The following is a 13,861-nucleotide window of genomic DNA, read 5'->3' on the forward strand; positions in this document are numbered from 1 at the left end:
AAGGCATTATCTGATAACTGCAAAAGAGAGTGCTATAAAGAATTAAAAGCTTGTATAAATAATTGTTATGGCTACAAAGGGAGAAAGGGGGTCTTGTCTTAATCAAATTTTCACCTCTATTACTAAAATGTACAGATTTTATATTTAAAAATATGTGTTTCTAGTTATTTATTTGCCTGATGCCATGAGAATATTCTGGAACAAATGATTGATTTATATATTTGATTTTACTTAGACTGCAAAAGTTTTAGTCTTGGATAAAGATTTGCATTAGGATTTATTCATTTTTTTCCTCTGATAACATATGCAAAGTAAATAGTGCCCTGCTACTTCAGATGCCATTTTTCGTGGGAAATATATCTGCAAACAAAAGAGAGAAAAAGGGAACTATATTTATTAAATTATTAAATATTAAAACACATGCACATATTTAGTCACAAACCCTAAAAGACTGTGAATATTAAAAGGGAAGTAATAGGAAGATTGTATAATTTCAAAATTAGCCTCTCAATAGTAGTCTTATACATTAAACATATATTCAATTTTTCTAGACATTTTAAATTTAAAAGAATAGCTATTAGGTATATACTTAAAAGAAAATTTTCATTTAAAAGTATTTCCCTCTAGAATTTTAACAGTAGATTTATATGTATTATAGCTTAAAATAGTACATTATCACTAGAACTTCATAATTCTTAAAAGGTATGCTGGTTGTTAGAAACAAAAAGATCATGAAATTCTCAGAATACTCTAAAATACATTATTGTCAAAATAAGATTTTATACTTGTCTTTTGGAAAGTAAAGTATGTAGGAAACTTTTTTAATCTTAGGATTTAGATATATAATAATATTACTACTCATTTCTTTCTAAACATTACAATAGAGGAATTGAGCATCTCATTGATAAATGTCCTCCTAGAACTGTATACAAGACATAGAATGTGGAAATGTTCCTTATAAAGACTACAAAATTGTTATTTAATCTTTATTTTATTTAATGTATGAATACTTCTAAATATCAGTCCCTATGCTTTAAAAAAATTAAAGTCCGGTAAAACAAAATTGGCAAATATTGATAATTATTGAAGCTGGCAGATAGGCATATAGCAGTCTGTTACATATTATTCTCTCTACTTTTATAGATGTTTGAAATATTCCATAACAAAATGTTTAAAATAGTAGGAATACATTTTTAAACGTATTAAGTCTAGAAATCTAGAACATCTCTCTATGCCTTTCCAAAAGGCACCAGAGCATACACAGAAATAATTGCACTCTCATTATTCTGCAGTATCCTGAGGTTTTTTTAAAAACTTTTTTTTTCACAAATAATATTCATGTGTTGTAGTGGGCAAAACAGAAAGCATTGAATAAACTAAAAATAAGCTACTACTAAACTTAATATTTTGGCATATGTCCTTCCAGGTATTTTTTTCTAATTCTAGACCTCTTAACCACATGTTAACATTTCTTTCCTTTGACAACAGAATAATTTCATTGTCAAACATTTTTTGGTACTCCTCCCCTCCACCTACCCCCGCCTCCTACCTATATACTGGGCTTGGAATATGCTGAGCATGACTATTAAACCTGACTACTTAAAATGCAGTTGATTGAGGGCAAACATGAAGTTCAAAAGAACCTAAAATCTTATGAACCAAATATATAAATGGAAAGTTAATCATCATTTAGTGATCATTCTGGAAAGTCTTTTATAAACATCCCTGGTGTACGTAAGTATTGGTTTACAAATTACCAACCACTAAAGAGATTGAAGCATAGAGAGAAAGATAAACTTTTAGGCAAGTGTCACTGCCAAAAAATGATCAATTAACAATAAATCTGAATTCAAAATATAATGTATATTAACTGTAAAACATGGTCCAACCTACAAAAATAACATTTATATGTACAGTTGATGAGGACCCCAGCTAAGCTGAATTAAGCAATAAATGTCTATAAAGCACAAACTAATTTTTTTTTTGTTAACTCCTGAATAATACAGATGGGTTTTGTTGTTGTTGTTGTTGTTTTTAATTTTATTTATTTATTTATTTATTTTTGGCTGTGTTGGGTCGTCGTTTCTGTGCGAGGGCTTTCTCTAGTTGCGGCAAGTGGGGGCCACTCTTCATCGCGGTGCATGGGCCTCTCACTGTCGCAGCCTCTCTTGTTGCGGAGCACAGGCTCCAGACGCGCAGGCTCAGTAGTTGTGGCTCACGGGCCTTGTTGCTCCGTGGCATGTGGGATCTTCCCAGACCAGGGCTCGAACCCATGTCCCCTGCATTGGCAGGCAGATTCTCAACCACTGCGCCACCAGGGAAGCCCACAAACTAATTTTTTTAAAATGTATTTATTTAGAGCAGCTGGTCAAACAGCTAATTTACAGATCGCACTGTGACTGGGTACTGAAGCCAAAGGAAACTAGTGATTTTAGGAACTTGGTGAAGTCCAGTAGTGAAGACAAGAACTACAGATATAAAAATCTCAACAGAAGTGACAGAAACAAATGTGCAGTCAGCAACTCTATAGAGAGGAATACGATGTTTAAAACTAAAATGGTTGGACTTCCCTGGTGGTGCAGTGGTTAAGAACCCGCCTGCCAATGGAGGAGACACGGGTTCGAGCCCTGGTCCGGGAAGATCCCAGATGCCGCAGAGCAACTAAGCCCGTGCGCAGCAACTACTGAGCCTGTGCTCTAGACCCCCGCGAGCCACAACTACTGAGTCCATGTGCCACAACTACTGAAGCCCGCGCACTCTAGGGCCCGCAACAAGAGAAGCCACCACAATGAGAAGCCTGCACACCGCAACGAAGAGCAGCCCCCCCTCGCTGCAACTAGAGAAAGCCCGTGCAGCAACAAAGACCCAATGCAACCAAAAATAAATAAATAAACAAATTTATTTTTAAAATAATAAAATTAAAATGGTTGTGGAAACATGCACAATTTTCAGAAAGCACTCAGCCAATGTGCTATAATTTGTTACAGCCTTTCTAAGTCATCCTCTAAACACTGCCAACTCTCTTTCACAGGACATATGTGAAGGGAATATAGAGTTCCGAGAAGTCTCTTTCTTCTATCCATGCCGCCCAGATGTTCTAATCCTTCACAGTTTATCCCTCAGCATTGAGAAAGGGAAGACTGTAGTAGCATTTGTTGGGAGCAGTGGCTGTGGGAAAAGCACTTCTGTCCAACTTCTGCAGAGATTTTATGACCCAGTGAAAGGGCAAGTGGTAAGACTGAATTCAAATACAACTTATCTGGGGGTTAGTAGGGCTATTCTTAAACATTCCCTTGGGCTTAAGCATCCTCGCTGATTTGGGGAGGGCAAACAGTGCAGTAGTTAAAAAAAAGATCTCTATGCCTTAACTAAGAGGATAAGCAAACCAATAACAGAAATGATGGATAGGACTTTGAGGCTAAGATCAAAGCTCCAAAGATTCTTCAACCATTATAGAGCAGAAATTTTGATCTTATAAGCCATGGAATTCTCTTAGAATACAGGTGTTGGAAGATGGGTGTAATATCAACATCTGGGCTCTCTTGTCACTCTGTTCTGCCTCCCTGGTTCAGGCTTCCTGCTATTCACTCTGGCCATCTCCACCTCCCAACTCTCAAAACCTTAGGCATGATTAGAGCTTCTTTGAATCAGCTCCATTAAGTTCTGCATCCTGATCTCAAAAAAATGCAACCTCTCCCTCCTTTGAACTCCAAGGACTGTTTTCTCACCTGGCACTTTTCTTACTTTAACTTGTATTCAGATTTTCAATTATTCTCTCCCCATAACCACCACCAAATTACACACACACAAAGACAATTTCCTGTTCTGCCTTCTCCTACCCCCACAAAAAACCATAAGCCCATAAAAGTCAAAAACTGTTACGTTAGTCATCCTTCTGCTGCAATTTACAGTCTTTTCCCCATCACAAAATCTCAAAGACTCTTTGCAAAATGGAACAGTCCAAAATGGCTGCCTTGTTACCAGAGAAAACAATGAGTTAACAATGAGTATGAAAATCAGGCGACATTCACCTATTTGCACATAGCATAGCACGCTCCCTCCTTTAAACTCTCCAATGAGTTCCCACCACAGTTAAAATAAACCAGAGTCCATACCATCAAATCAAGGTCGTTCATGATCTGCCCCCTGCCTCTCTCTCCAAACTCCTCTCCTATCCCTCCTACCTCGTTGTGCACTGTGTGTCAGTCTCACTGGCTTCTTTATGTCCTTTAAACACACTGTGGACCTTTGTTCTTGCTATTCCCCTGCTTCGAATGTTCTTACTCTAATTCTTTGCCAATGTCTTCTCATCATTCATGTCTCAGTCTAAATGCTACTTCCTTAGATAGAATATAATGCATCCACTCGCCCGCTTCCCAAATCCTCACCACACCCTTAGTCACCCTCTATCCCATTATCTTGTCTTCATGACACTTTCTTTTTCTGATGTTATTGAGTTGTTTGTGTGCTCATTGCCTGCCTCTCTCCACCAGAATATAAGCTACAGGAGGGTAAGAGCTTTGTCTTATTTATGACTGTTTCCCCAGTGTCTGAAGAGTCCCCATCACATAATAGGTATGCTTATCAAATGTCACTTGAATTTTGTTATACGTGAATAAACATGGCTTTGTACAAAATGACTTAATTCTACATGTGGACTACTGTATCAGTCTGCACCTACTCTCTCACCAGGCTTTAATAAAGTGGGGTCCTGTTGCAGTGGAGGTTGGTATTTTTTCATCTGACTTCAGTACAGAGCACCAGACGTTATTCTAGACTCTGAGCAGGTCTCTAGAATATATAGCCATTCTTAGAAATGTCAAGTAAGTTTAGGAGTCGGTACTTTAGTCAGTTACATGCTGTCTGCTTCTATACAACATATGATTTATGAATCTTCCTTGGGTAACATTATACTATGAAACAGCTTGAATTCCTAACCTTCTTGTTATGATTTGTATATGTTTGCATACAGTGAACCGTAACATGATACAGTTGTTGGATCTTCACATACCATTTTCCGTTCTGCTTTTGGCAGCTCTTTGATGGTGTGGATGCAAAGGAATTGAACGTACAGTGGCTGCGTTCCCAAATAGCAATCGTTTCTCAAGAGCCTGTGCTATTCAACTGTAGCATTGCTGAGAACATTGCCTATGGTGATAACAGCCGTGTCGTGCCATTGAATGAGATAAAAGAAGTAGCAAATGCAGCGAATATCCACTCTTTTATTGAGAGTCTCCCTGAGGTAAGAAAATGTCTGAAATCTTGAACTACAAAGCTGTCAGGTAAGCCCAAGTATTTTATTGGGCCTAAGTGGTTATTTTTATGTGCTCCATGGATTATACAATTTAGTTATTGCTAGCATCTAATGTAAAGTTAGATATAAAAAGCAAAATTTGAGATTTTTGTGTGACTATTTTTTCCAAGACCAAACTGTATTAATATTCACTGAATTAATTTTCATATTTTGATTCTACACCTTCTATGCATTTATACTCTGCCATGTCTACACCACCATCATCCCCCTCTGGACAACCTTAGTAGCCTCTTAATCTATTTTCCTGCTTCCAGTCTTGCCCCTTTATAATTCTTCCTCACAGCAACTGGAAGGATCTTTTAAAAACATAAAGTAAATCATACCCCTCCCTGCTTAAAGCCTCCTAATGGCATCCCTTTGCACGAAGAATGAAGTCAAAACTCCTCATGCGGCTGGCAAGGCCTTCTATGATCTGGCCCTGCTTGCCTCTCCAGCTCCTTGCTCATCACGTGCTCCCTCTGCTCCAGCAACACTGGCTTCTTTCTGTCTCATCAATTGGCCAAGTTCTTCCCTACCACAGGACATTTACATTTGCAATTTCTTCAGCTGGGGCCTCCCTTCCTCTGGCTCTTTGAAGAGCCAGCTCCTTAACTTTCAAGATCTTTCAGATGTCACTCTTGCAGAGGCCTTCCTTGGCCACCTTATTTGAAAGAGTCCCCCCACCCCCCAGCACTTATAGCCTATCACATAGTCTTCAGGGCGCTCATCACAGTCTAAAATTACCCTGGTGCTTATTGACTTGTTTAGGGCCTCCTTTTCCCACTAAAGTGTTAAGTAAATGCCTGCCATTTTTGTCACCTCTCTGTATCGGCTGTGATGGCTGACACAAAATCTCAGAAAAGTTAAAAATCTTGGCTAACTGTAGAGAAGCCTTTAGCATAGCAAGCATTGATACAAATCCAGAAGTAGTGCATAGAGACACTGTAATTGCAGCTTAAAGTTCTTGCAATATCTGTTTAAACCTACATAGATAAAATAGAAATATAGATACCTACTTTTGATTGGAAACAATTTTTATAATGTGATTTTCTAGCTCACTTTAAAAGGAAATGCCAAAGTTTAGTAAGCATTATATGAAACAACTAATCTAGTGCCCTGTTCTTTGGGGGAGGATTCTGGTCACCATACTCTCTTTTATACTACTAGATCTTCCCTCACCATCTCCTGTCCACACTAATTGATGCCTCTAACTATAAATGGGCCATTAATACAATTTCCCTAACTCCAGTGAGGTTCTTCATTACTACCTATAATAGAAGGAGTGACATATTTTTATCAATATTGTGACCCTATGTCTTTCCCTTTTTTTACTAAGGCATTCACTGCATTATTGATTCAGGGTCAGATTATTATCCACATACTCCTGATTGGTTTTTTTCTTTAATTAATATATGGTAAAATGCTATCCATTTTATATTTGCACCATTTGACTTTTGTCCTTAAATTGCTTATTATCTTTCATTCTTTTCATTGTACTATTTCTCAGATTTACCCAAAACTACATACTGCAGAGATTCAGTGTGCTTTTTACAATAAACTTTGAGAATCAAGATGATGTTATTTCCAAAAGAAAGAATAGCTTGTTTCTCAGTGTTTTTAACTTTAGTTTACCTTCATATCACTGTTACCCCTAAAATGTATACAACCATAGAGAAATCTGGTGCCAAAATATCATTCTGGAATAGGACAGTGGAACTACTAGTCTAGCAGCAATGAAAATGACCATTTGGAGTGAAGAGAAGATAGGGAATTTGGGAGATCACTTAGGAGCTATTTCCAGGGTTAAGTTATGAAGGCCTGAATTAATAATTATAAAGTGAAGTAAAACAAGGAAAAGGGTGTAAAAGATATCATAAAAGTGGATTGTCAGGACTTAGCTTAAGGTTGTCTGTAGAAAGTGAGCAAGAAAGTACATAATACACTGGGCAGCTTGCTGGAATAAAAACACACAGAGCATATGGTGAGAGTACAGAAGAAGGAATGACAAAGTGTCCTTTTTTTTTTTAACCATGCAACAAAACCTTTATTAACATTTTGAACAGGTTCAGCTATTACTAAAACTGGTAACTTCTAATCTTAAATTGGGGCAAATGGCTAGAGTGCAGAGTGATGCCATCATTGGGCATTATGAATGCAAGACAATAATTAACAGCCACCCCTCAGACGGAGGACCAGGTGCAGGGTCGACTCTTTCTGGATGCTGTAATCAGAAAGAGTGCGGCCGTCTTCCAGCTGTTTGCCTGCAAAGATGAGCCTCTGCTGATCAGGGGGGATGCCTTCTTTATCCTCAATCTTGGCCTTCATGTTCTTGATGGTGTCACTGGAGCTCAGAGAAAACCACACAGAGGATGTTGCTTTGAACTGGGTTTTGAAGAATGAGTATTTCACTAGGCAGAGAGGGGACAACACCATTCTTAGGAGACAGAATAAGCTCATGAAGAAACACATATATGTGAAAGGGTTTTAGGTATTTGGGGGAAAATAAATTTAAAATTCTGAGCATAAAGCATAAACTGGGGAATTGAGAAGAAGAAGCCAAACAAAATATGCACATGGACTAAATGCGAAGGTTCTGATTTACCAGGCTAAGTTTGGAAATAGGAAACCGCTAGACATTTTTAGGCAGAGAAATGACATGATCAAATTTTTAAAGAAAATAATTGCATTTGAAGCTCAGCCTTTTGTTTGCTCATTCAAGAGGCTCTGAGGTCTCTGTGGCAATGGCATAGACTGCATGAAAGGGGCAAGTCCTGGTACATTACAACAGTCTAGATGAGAGAAATTCAGGTCCACATTTTCTTTCCTCCAGTTCCAATTTCCAAAAGTTCTTAAACTCCATGCCCTCCTCTCCCCTCCACACACAAAGACCACGTGTTTGATGTCAATTTGTTGGGTGGCCAAAATGATGTGAGGATTTATGAAATCTTTATTTGTCCTACTTAGAATGAATTGTCAAATATTTCTACAGAAATATTCATATATTTGATTACTGGTTGCTACCCAGCCCTTTCTGGGGGTGTTAAATAATATATATCACATATTAAATATAAATAATATATAGTATGTACAATTTACAGTATATTTTCTTCTAAAGTAAAAAAAAAAAAATAGAATTCTTAAACAAATATAGCCCTGTGGGTTTCAGATAAAGGATTATGGACCTATCTGGCAGATCAAGGCAGGAGGGTGAATAGCAGAGTGTCAACTCAGAGCGTGCTAAGGGTAACACATCTATGGTATGTGCCATGGAGATGACCTGCAGGCATTTGGAAATATCAGCCTGGAAGACGAGTTGACATAACACTGACTTGGTCTTGAGGATCCTCGGAGAAACACAACAGATGTAGATGTCCCCTAGTGGCCACAATTTCACACGGTGGCAGCTCTCAGTCAAGCCACATCATGTCTGCCGCTGGAACCACCCTGAAACTCCTTTCCAGGGCCTGCAGGGAATCTCCAGAATGCAGTTGGTTTAGGATTAGACTCTTTCTGATGTTCCCTCCAGGGTCCAACTGGTATTTAGACCCAGGTTCACACTGAACAGCCATTGCCCCTTGAGTGTCTCATAAAACAGGTGATTTCAGGGCACTCACTATCTCAGTGTTTGCCAGAAAATTTAGATTTTCGGTTTAAACAGGAAAGAATTAAATCCTATAGTTCTTCATTAAAAACAAACAAAAAAACAAAAACCTTCAGTTTAAGTGCCTGAAAATGGTTGCTATTGAGACAACGTGTATAGTCACATTTATAATCTGTTCTGCCTAATGATGGGCAAAAACATCTGAACTGTATTTTCAACCAATTCATTCTTGAGACTTACATCTCCCTGCAACCCGAGAAGGCCAAGAGATGCAAAGTGATTTCTAAGCTAGTATTGTATCTTCTTCAGCTATAATAGAGGAATCCACATACAATTTAAGCTGGACTGGCAGAAAGAGCTACAAGCCCATTATCATCCCCACCCAATCCTCTCTCAATTTTTGGCTTAAGATTGAATTCTCTAATTAGATGGGAACTTTGCAGTGTGTGGAAAGGAACTACAGAGTTTTACCTGATTATCTGTAGGCCTATGATTCCAATTTTAATAAAATGCATTTTAGGAGGAAGAGACCCAGCGTGCTGGCAGTCCCAGATAAAATCGCAGAGGAGCTAGCTAAAGTCTGTTTTCTTCATAGAGCATTCACTTCAGAAAAGATGCTTTTACTGGGCGTTAGTAATTCAGATACCCATTGTTTGATATAAAGTAAGCAACTGAGCATTTTAAGTTGAAAAATGAACTTTGAGATGAAGCAGACATATTTGTTATAAAGTTATATCATAGGCTCTCTCAAAACCCACTCTGCTGGAAAGGCACCTCCTGAAGGCAGCCAGGTATGGAGGGAAAGCAATTGAATCAGGCTTCTCCAGGGCACTAAGATAAATAGCACATCAGTCATGTGCTGCATCTTTTCTATAATGCTGCTACAGGATCCACCTTTAGAAGGCTGTACACTTGGAGTCACTTTCCCAGTGGAGCTCATCCATCCACACATCCTTGTCTGGGTACCAATGGCATGTATTTCTCAGACAACTGGCAAGCGCTACTAGAAAGCAGTGTGAAACCTTGGAGGGAAGCAGAGTTAACAGGACAATCTAGAAAGCAAGTGGGAGCCTGCTTGCTGATCCATTGTGATTTAGGATGGCTGCAGGATAAGTGAAAAACTTCCTTTACCCTTCCATGGAGGATAATACTGAAAAAGGGGTCATTAGTATGTAGGAGAGTGTAGAAACATTGTGAAGTGCTAAATGTCACTATCATGGCCTGAAAAGGTGAATGGACTGTCTCAAGATGTCAGCCTAACTTACTGCTAGGATGATACCTGCACCTCTGAGAAGGGCATCATGGCATCTGGAGAGATGTGCCCATAGAGGGCTGGTGAAAGTCAAAGTTAAGGAACCCAATGATTTCCTTTAAAATGATACTTTAAATCATTTTGATCTGAAAACAGAAGACAATTTAACTTAATGGGGAAAGATTTGTGCTTACTGGGAACTTTTTTCCCTAATAATTTTTTTTCTTATGCTTTAACTTGAACAATTCCTTTGTAGAAGCACAATGGCAAAGGTCTACTGTTTGTGATCAGATTAGATATGTAAATGAGATGGTAGTGTTTACTGCTGGTTTAGCATTTATTTGCAACAAAGCCCAAGAATAGATTTTAGTACTTGTTGGGACACAAATTTTAGAGAGTAGCAAAATTTGAAATATTTAGATGGCTCTTGCCCACAGTTGCCATGTTAATTTAAATAACCAAGCCTTGCTTTCTTAATTGCATGTTCCTGTAATAGAAATACAGCACACAAGTTGGACTGAAAGGAACACAGCTTTCTGGCGGCCAGAAACAAAGACTAGCTATTGCAAGGGCTCTTCTCCGAAAACCAAAAATTTTATTGTTGGATGAGGCCACTTCAGCCCTTGATAATGAGAGTGAAAAGGTAACATCCTCTTCTTTCATCTCAGAATGTAATATTAAACATGAGAGTGGAGTATTGTGGAAGAAATCAAGGTCAGTTTGGGGAAGAAAGGCCTGGAGAGAATTGTAGTCAGAGGGTCACCAGTTGTTAATTAAGGTTTTGGCCTTTATAAAAAGGTTAGAGGCTGGTGGGGAGGTGGGAGAGAGTTGGGACACAGGGCATCTCATGTTTTAGAAGGGTTTTCTCGTTTGAATTGGTCTCATTATCAAAAGGGACCCAATTCTTGAAATGTTTCTCCACTCAAGGAAAAAGCCCAATGAAAATTACTTTCCTGTTTTATTATTATTTTAATGATACCAAACAAAATAATAAGGCAATCTACATATATAAAAGAGTGATCTACACTGCAATGTCGGAGCCTGCTAGTTACTTTACCTTCTATAGACTATTAGCTCTGTTTGAGAAGGAAACAAGGGGGCAAACCGACATGTAACAATAAACCGACACTGCAAGGTCCTTCAGATGTTTAATTTTACTATGTCCTTGTCCCCTAATAGTTCTTGCATATAGCATGTTCTTATTTGTTAAATGAATGTTGGTTGAATGAATTATAATCTTTCATATTTATCAAGTGCTTATTATATACTACTATCTCAATCCTCACAACAACTTGATGAATTAGCTTATTTTATGCTCATTTTACAGATCAGCATACTAAGGCTTAGAAAAGTTAAGAAACTTCCCTAAATTTTAATAGACGGTGTCTGACCTAAGATCCCATGTGATTAATCACCACACAATTGCTATTTGTAGATGATTATCATTCTTGATTTCCAAGGAGCCAGTGTGTTATGAAAGAAAAAAATGGGACTTTTGGAACCAGACATATTTGGGCTATAATCCTGGATTCATCAGTTACTAGCAGTGTGACCTAGGTCAAGGGACCTGGACTTTTCAAATCTTGGTTTACTCATCAGGGAAATGAAAATAATCCTCACAGAGTTACTGAAAGGATTTAAATGAAATATCCATCATTGGAATATTTTATATACTCAGCCAATATTGGTTTTCACCCTCCACTTTCATTTCTTTTTTGTTGTTGTTGTTTTGTTTTTGGCCGTGCTTCATGGCATGCAGGATCTTAGTTCCCCAACCAGGGACTGAACCCATGCCCCCTGCAGTGGAATCGCAGAGTCCTAACCACTGGACCGCCAGGGAATTCCCTCATTTCTCTTATACAGCATTATAACCTCATTGTAGCTGAGATGCTGTTTTAGCCAGGACAGTTTTACAACTAAATACTAAAAAAAAAGAAGAAAAAAACCAACACAAACAAATAAAAAAAAAATCTGTGAGAAGAAATGAAGTAAGTAAATTAGACAATTCCACTTGGGTATGGAAATACTACTTTCCGGCTTTGACTTTGGAACCACTTACTTACACATAAATAACCATCAAATTTTTATTCATTGTCATGAAAGCTCTTCCAATTAAAATTCTTACTTAATGTGTCTATAATTACTATTTCTAGATTTCTATTGAGTAGGGTATTTCACAAAGTAGGGTAGTTTCCTTGGAGATAAGCAAATACACAATGAATGTTATTAGATTACCTTAATTAATTAGACTTGTGCAAGTTTATTAGCATTTAACCCAAGGTAGCAATCACAGGTTCTTCTCTCTTCCAGGTGGTTCAGCATGCCCTTGATAAGGCCAGTAAGGGGAGGACGTGCCTAGTGGTAGCTCACAGACTCTCCACGATACAGAATGCAGATTTGATAGTGGTTCTGCACAATGGAAAAATAAAGGAACAAGGAGCTCATCAAGAGCTCCTGAGAAATTGAGACATATATTTTAAATTAGTAAATGCACAGTCAGTGCAGTGAAGCTGTTGGAGTTAACACATATTTTGATCTTTGTGTAATGCAAAGAATAATTAGTAATTAGTAGGAATTAGGAATTACTTAGTAATTATTTGGCATGCTTTGATCTCCTTTATTGCATGTATCAATAGAATCATGCTATTCAAGTACAGACATGTTCTGTTTACACACCATCTTCCCTTCAGATTTTTAAAAGGAAACAAAAATTACTAAATTCATTTAAGTGAGATAATCCCTGTATCCCTCACTTTAGAAAAAGCACATTTGCTTATAAAGCAATTTGCTGCAAAGTGAATATTTTCCTTTCAACTTCCGCTATAAAATTGGGAATATATTCCCAGAGGGAAAAATTACCCAGTCAACTAAATTAAAAGATTTTAGCAAAGAGGGAGTAAGATGTAGTTGGGCCTGTGGCATTGCAGGGAGAATGATTTTAATTTGGAACTTCCCAAATTTTGTAGCAAATTAGAGTACTTTTAGGTAGTCCTTTACTCCAGACCATAGGACGTTCTCTCATAATATCTCTCAATGCTTCTTTCAGTGGATATCCACTGTTTCCCAAAATTCCATTCTATTCCTTTGTCAGGGGGATAGGGAGAATTACAATGTAAAATTTCTGGCAGAATTAGGTAGTTATCTTCCACTTCAGTAAGTGAAATGCCTTACATGGTCCATTCTGAAGATTCCATTATTCCAAGCTTTCGGTTTGGCCGAATAAGTAACAAGCTTACCTGTATATGAACACTTATTTACTTAAAATAAGAGCTACTTTTATTACGGATGAAAAATTTTAAATGCCTTTCTCTATTATTATTCAATCAAGTAATTTGTTTAAACTTTATATGTACTTTATTTTATGTAATATATGTATGATTTTTAAATTCTATGTAAATAACAATATTGGTAAACTGAATCATGTTTTCCATTTACTTAAATATGTAATTTCATCTAATGATTTATCTCCATTCTTAATTGTATTTTCTTCCATTTACAGTGATATTTACAATCAGCCTCTCTAAAGTACCCTCTGCCAGTAATCTGAAATCTTGTGAAAAAAATTAAAACCATTTGTGTCTTATGCCACTTTTTAGAAAATGCAAAATAAAAATAGGCTTGGGGGATTGAGAACCAGATTATTGTTTAAAAGCGTTGGCACTGAAAGCCTGTGGCCCCTTTGCTATGTGTGGCTGTAGAGCCCTTGGTGTTTTCT

General features: G+C 37.6%; 1 protein-coding gene across 1 annotated transcript in view; it reads left to right on the top strand.

The window, feature by feature from the left end:
- Positions 1-12,654, top strand: part of ABCB5 (ATP binding cassette subfamily B member 5) — a 107,875-nt gene extending 95,221 nt beyond the window's left edge. Inside the window, 4 exon segments of the mRNA XM_028166952.2 lie at positions 3,032-3,232; positions 5,036-5,242; positions 10,643-10,789; positions 12,457-12,654. Of these exon segments, the coding sequence (XP_028022753.2) occupies positions 3,032-3,232; positions 5,036-5,242; positions 10,643-10,789; positions 12,457-12,654 (753 nt within the window).
- Positions 12,655-13,861: the final 1,207 nt, after the last annotated feature.

This window comes from Balaenoptera acutorostrata, chromosome 7 (assembly GCF_949987535.1).
Source record: "Balaenoptera acutorostrata chromosome 7, mBalAcu1.1, whole genome shotgun sequence".
Taxonomy (NCBI): domain Eukaryota; kingdom Metazoa; phylum Chordata; class Mammalia; order Artiodactyla; family Balaenopteridae; genus Balaenoptera; species Balaenoptera acutorostrata.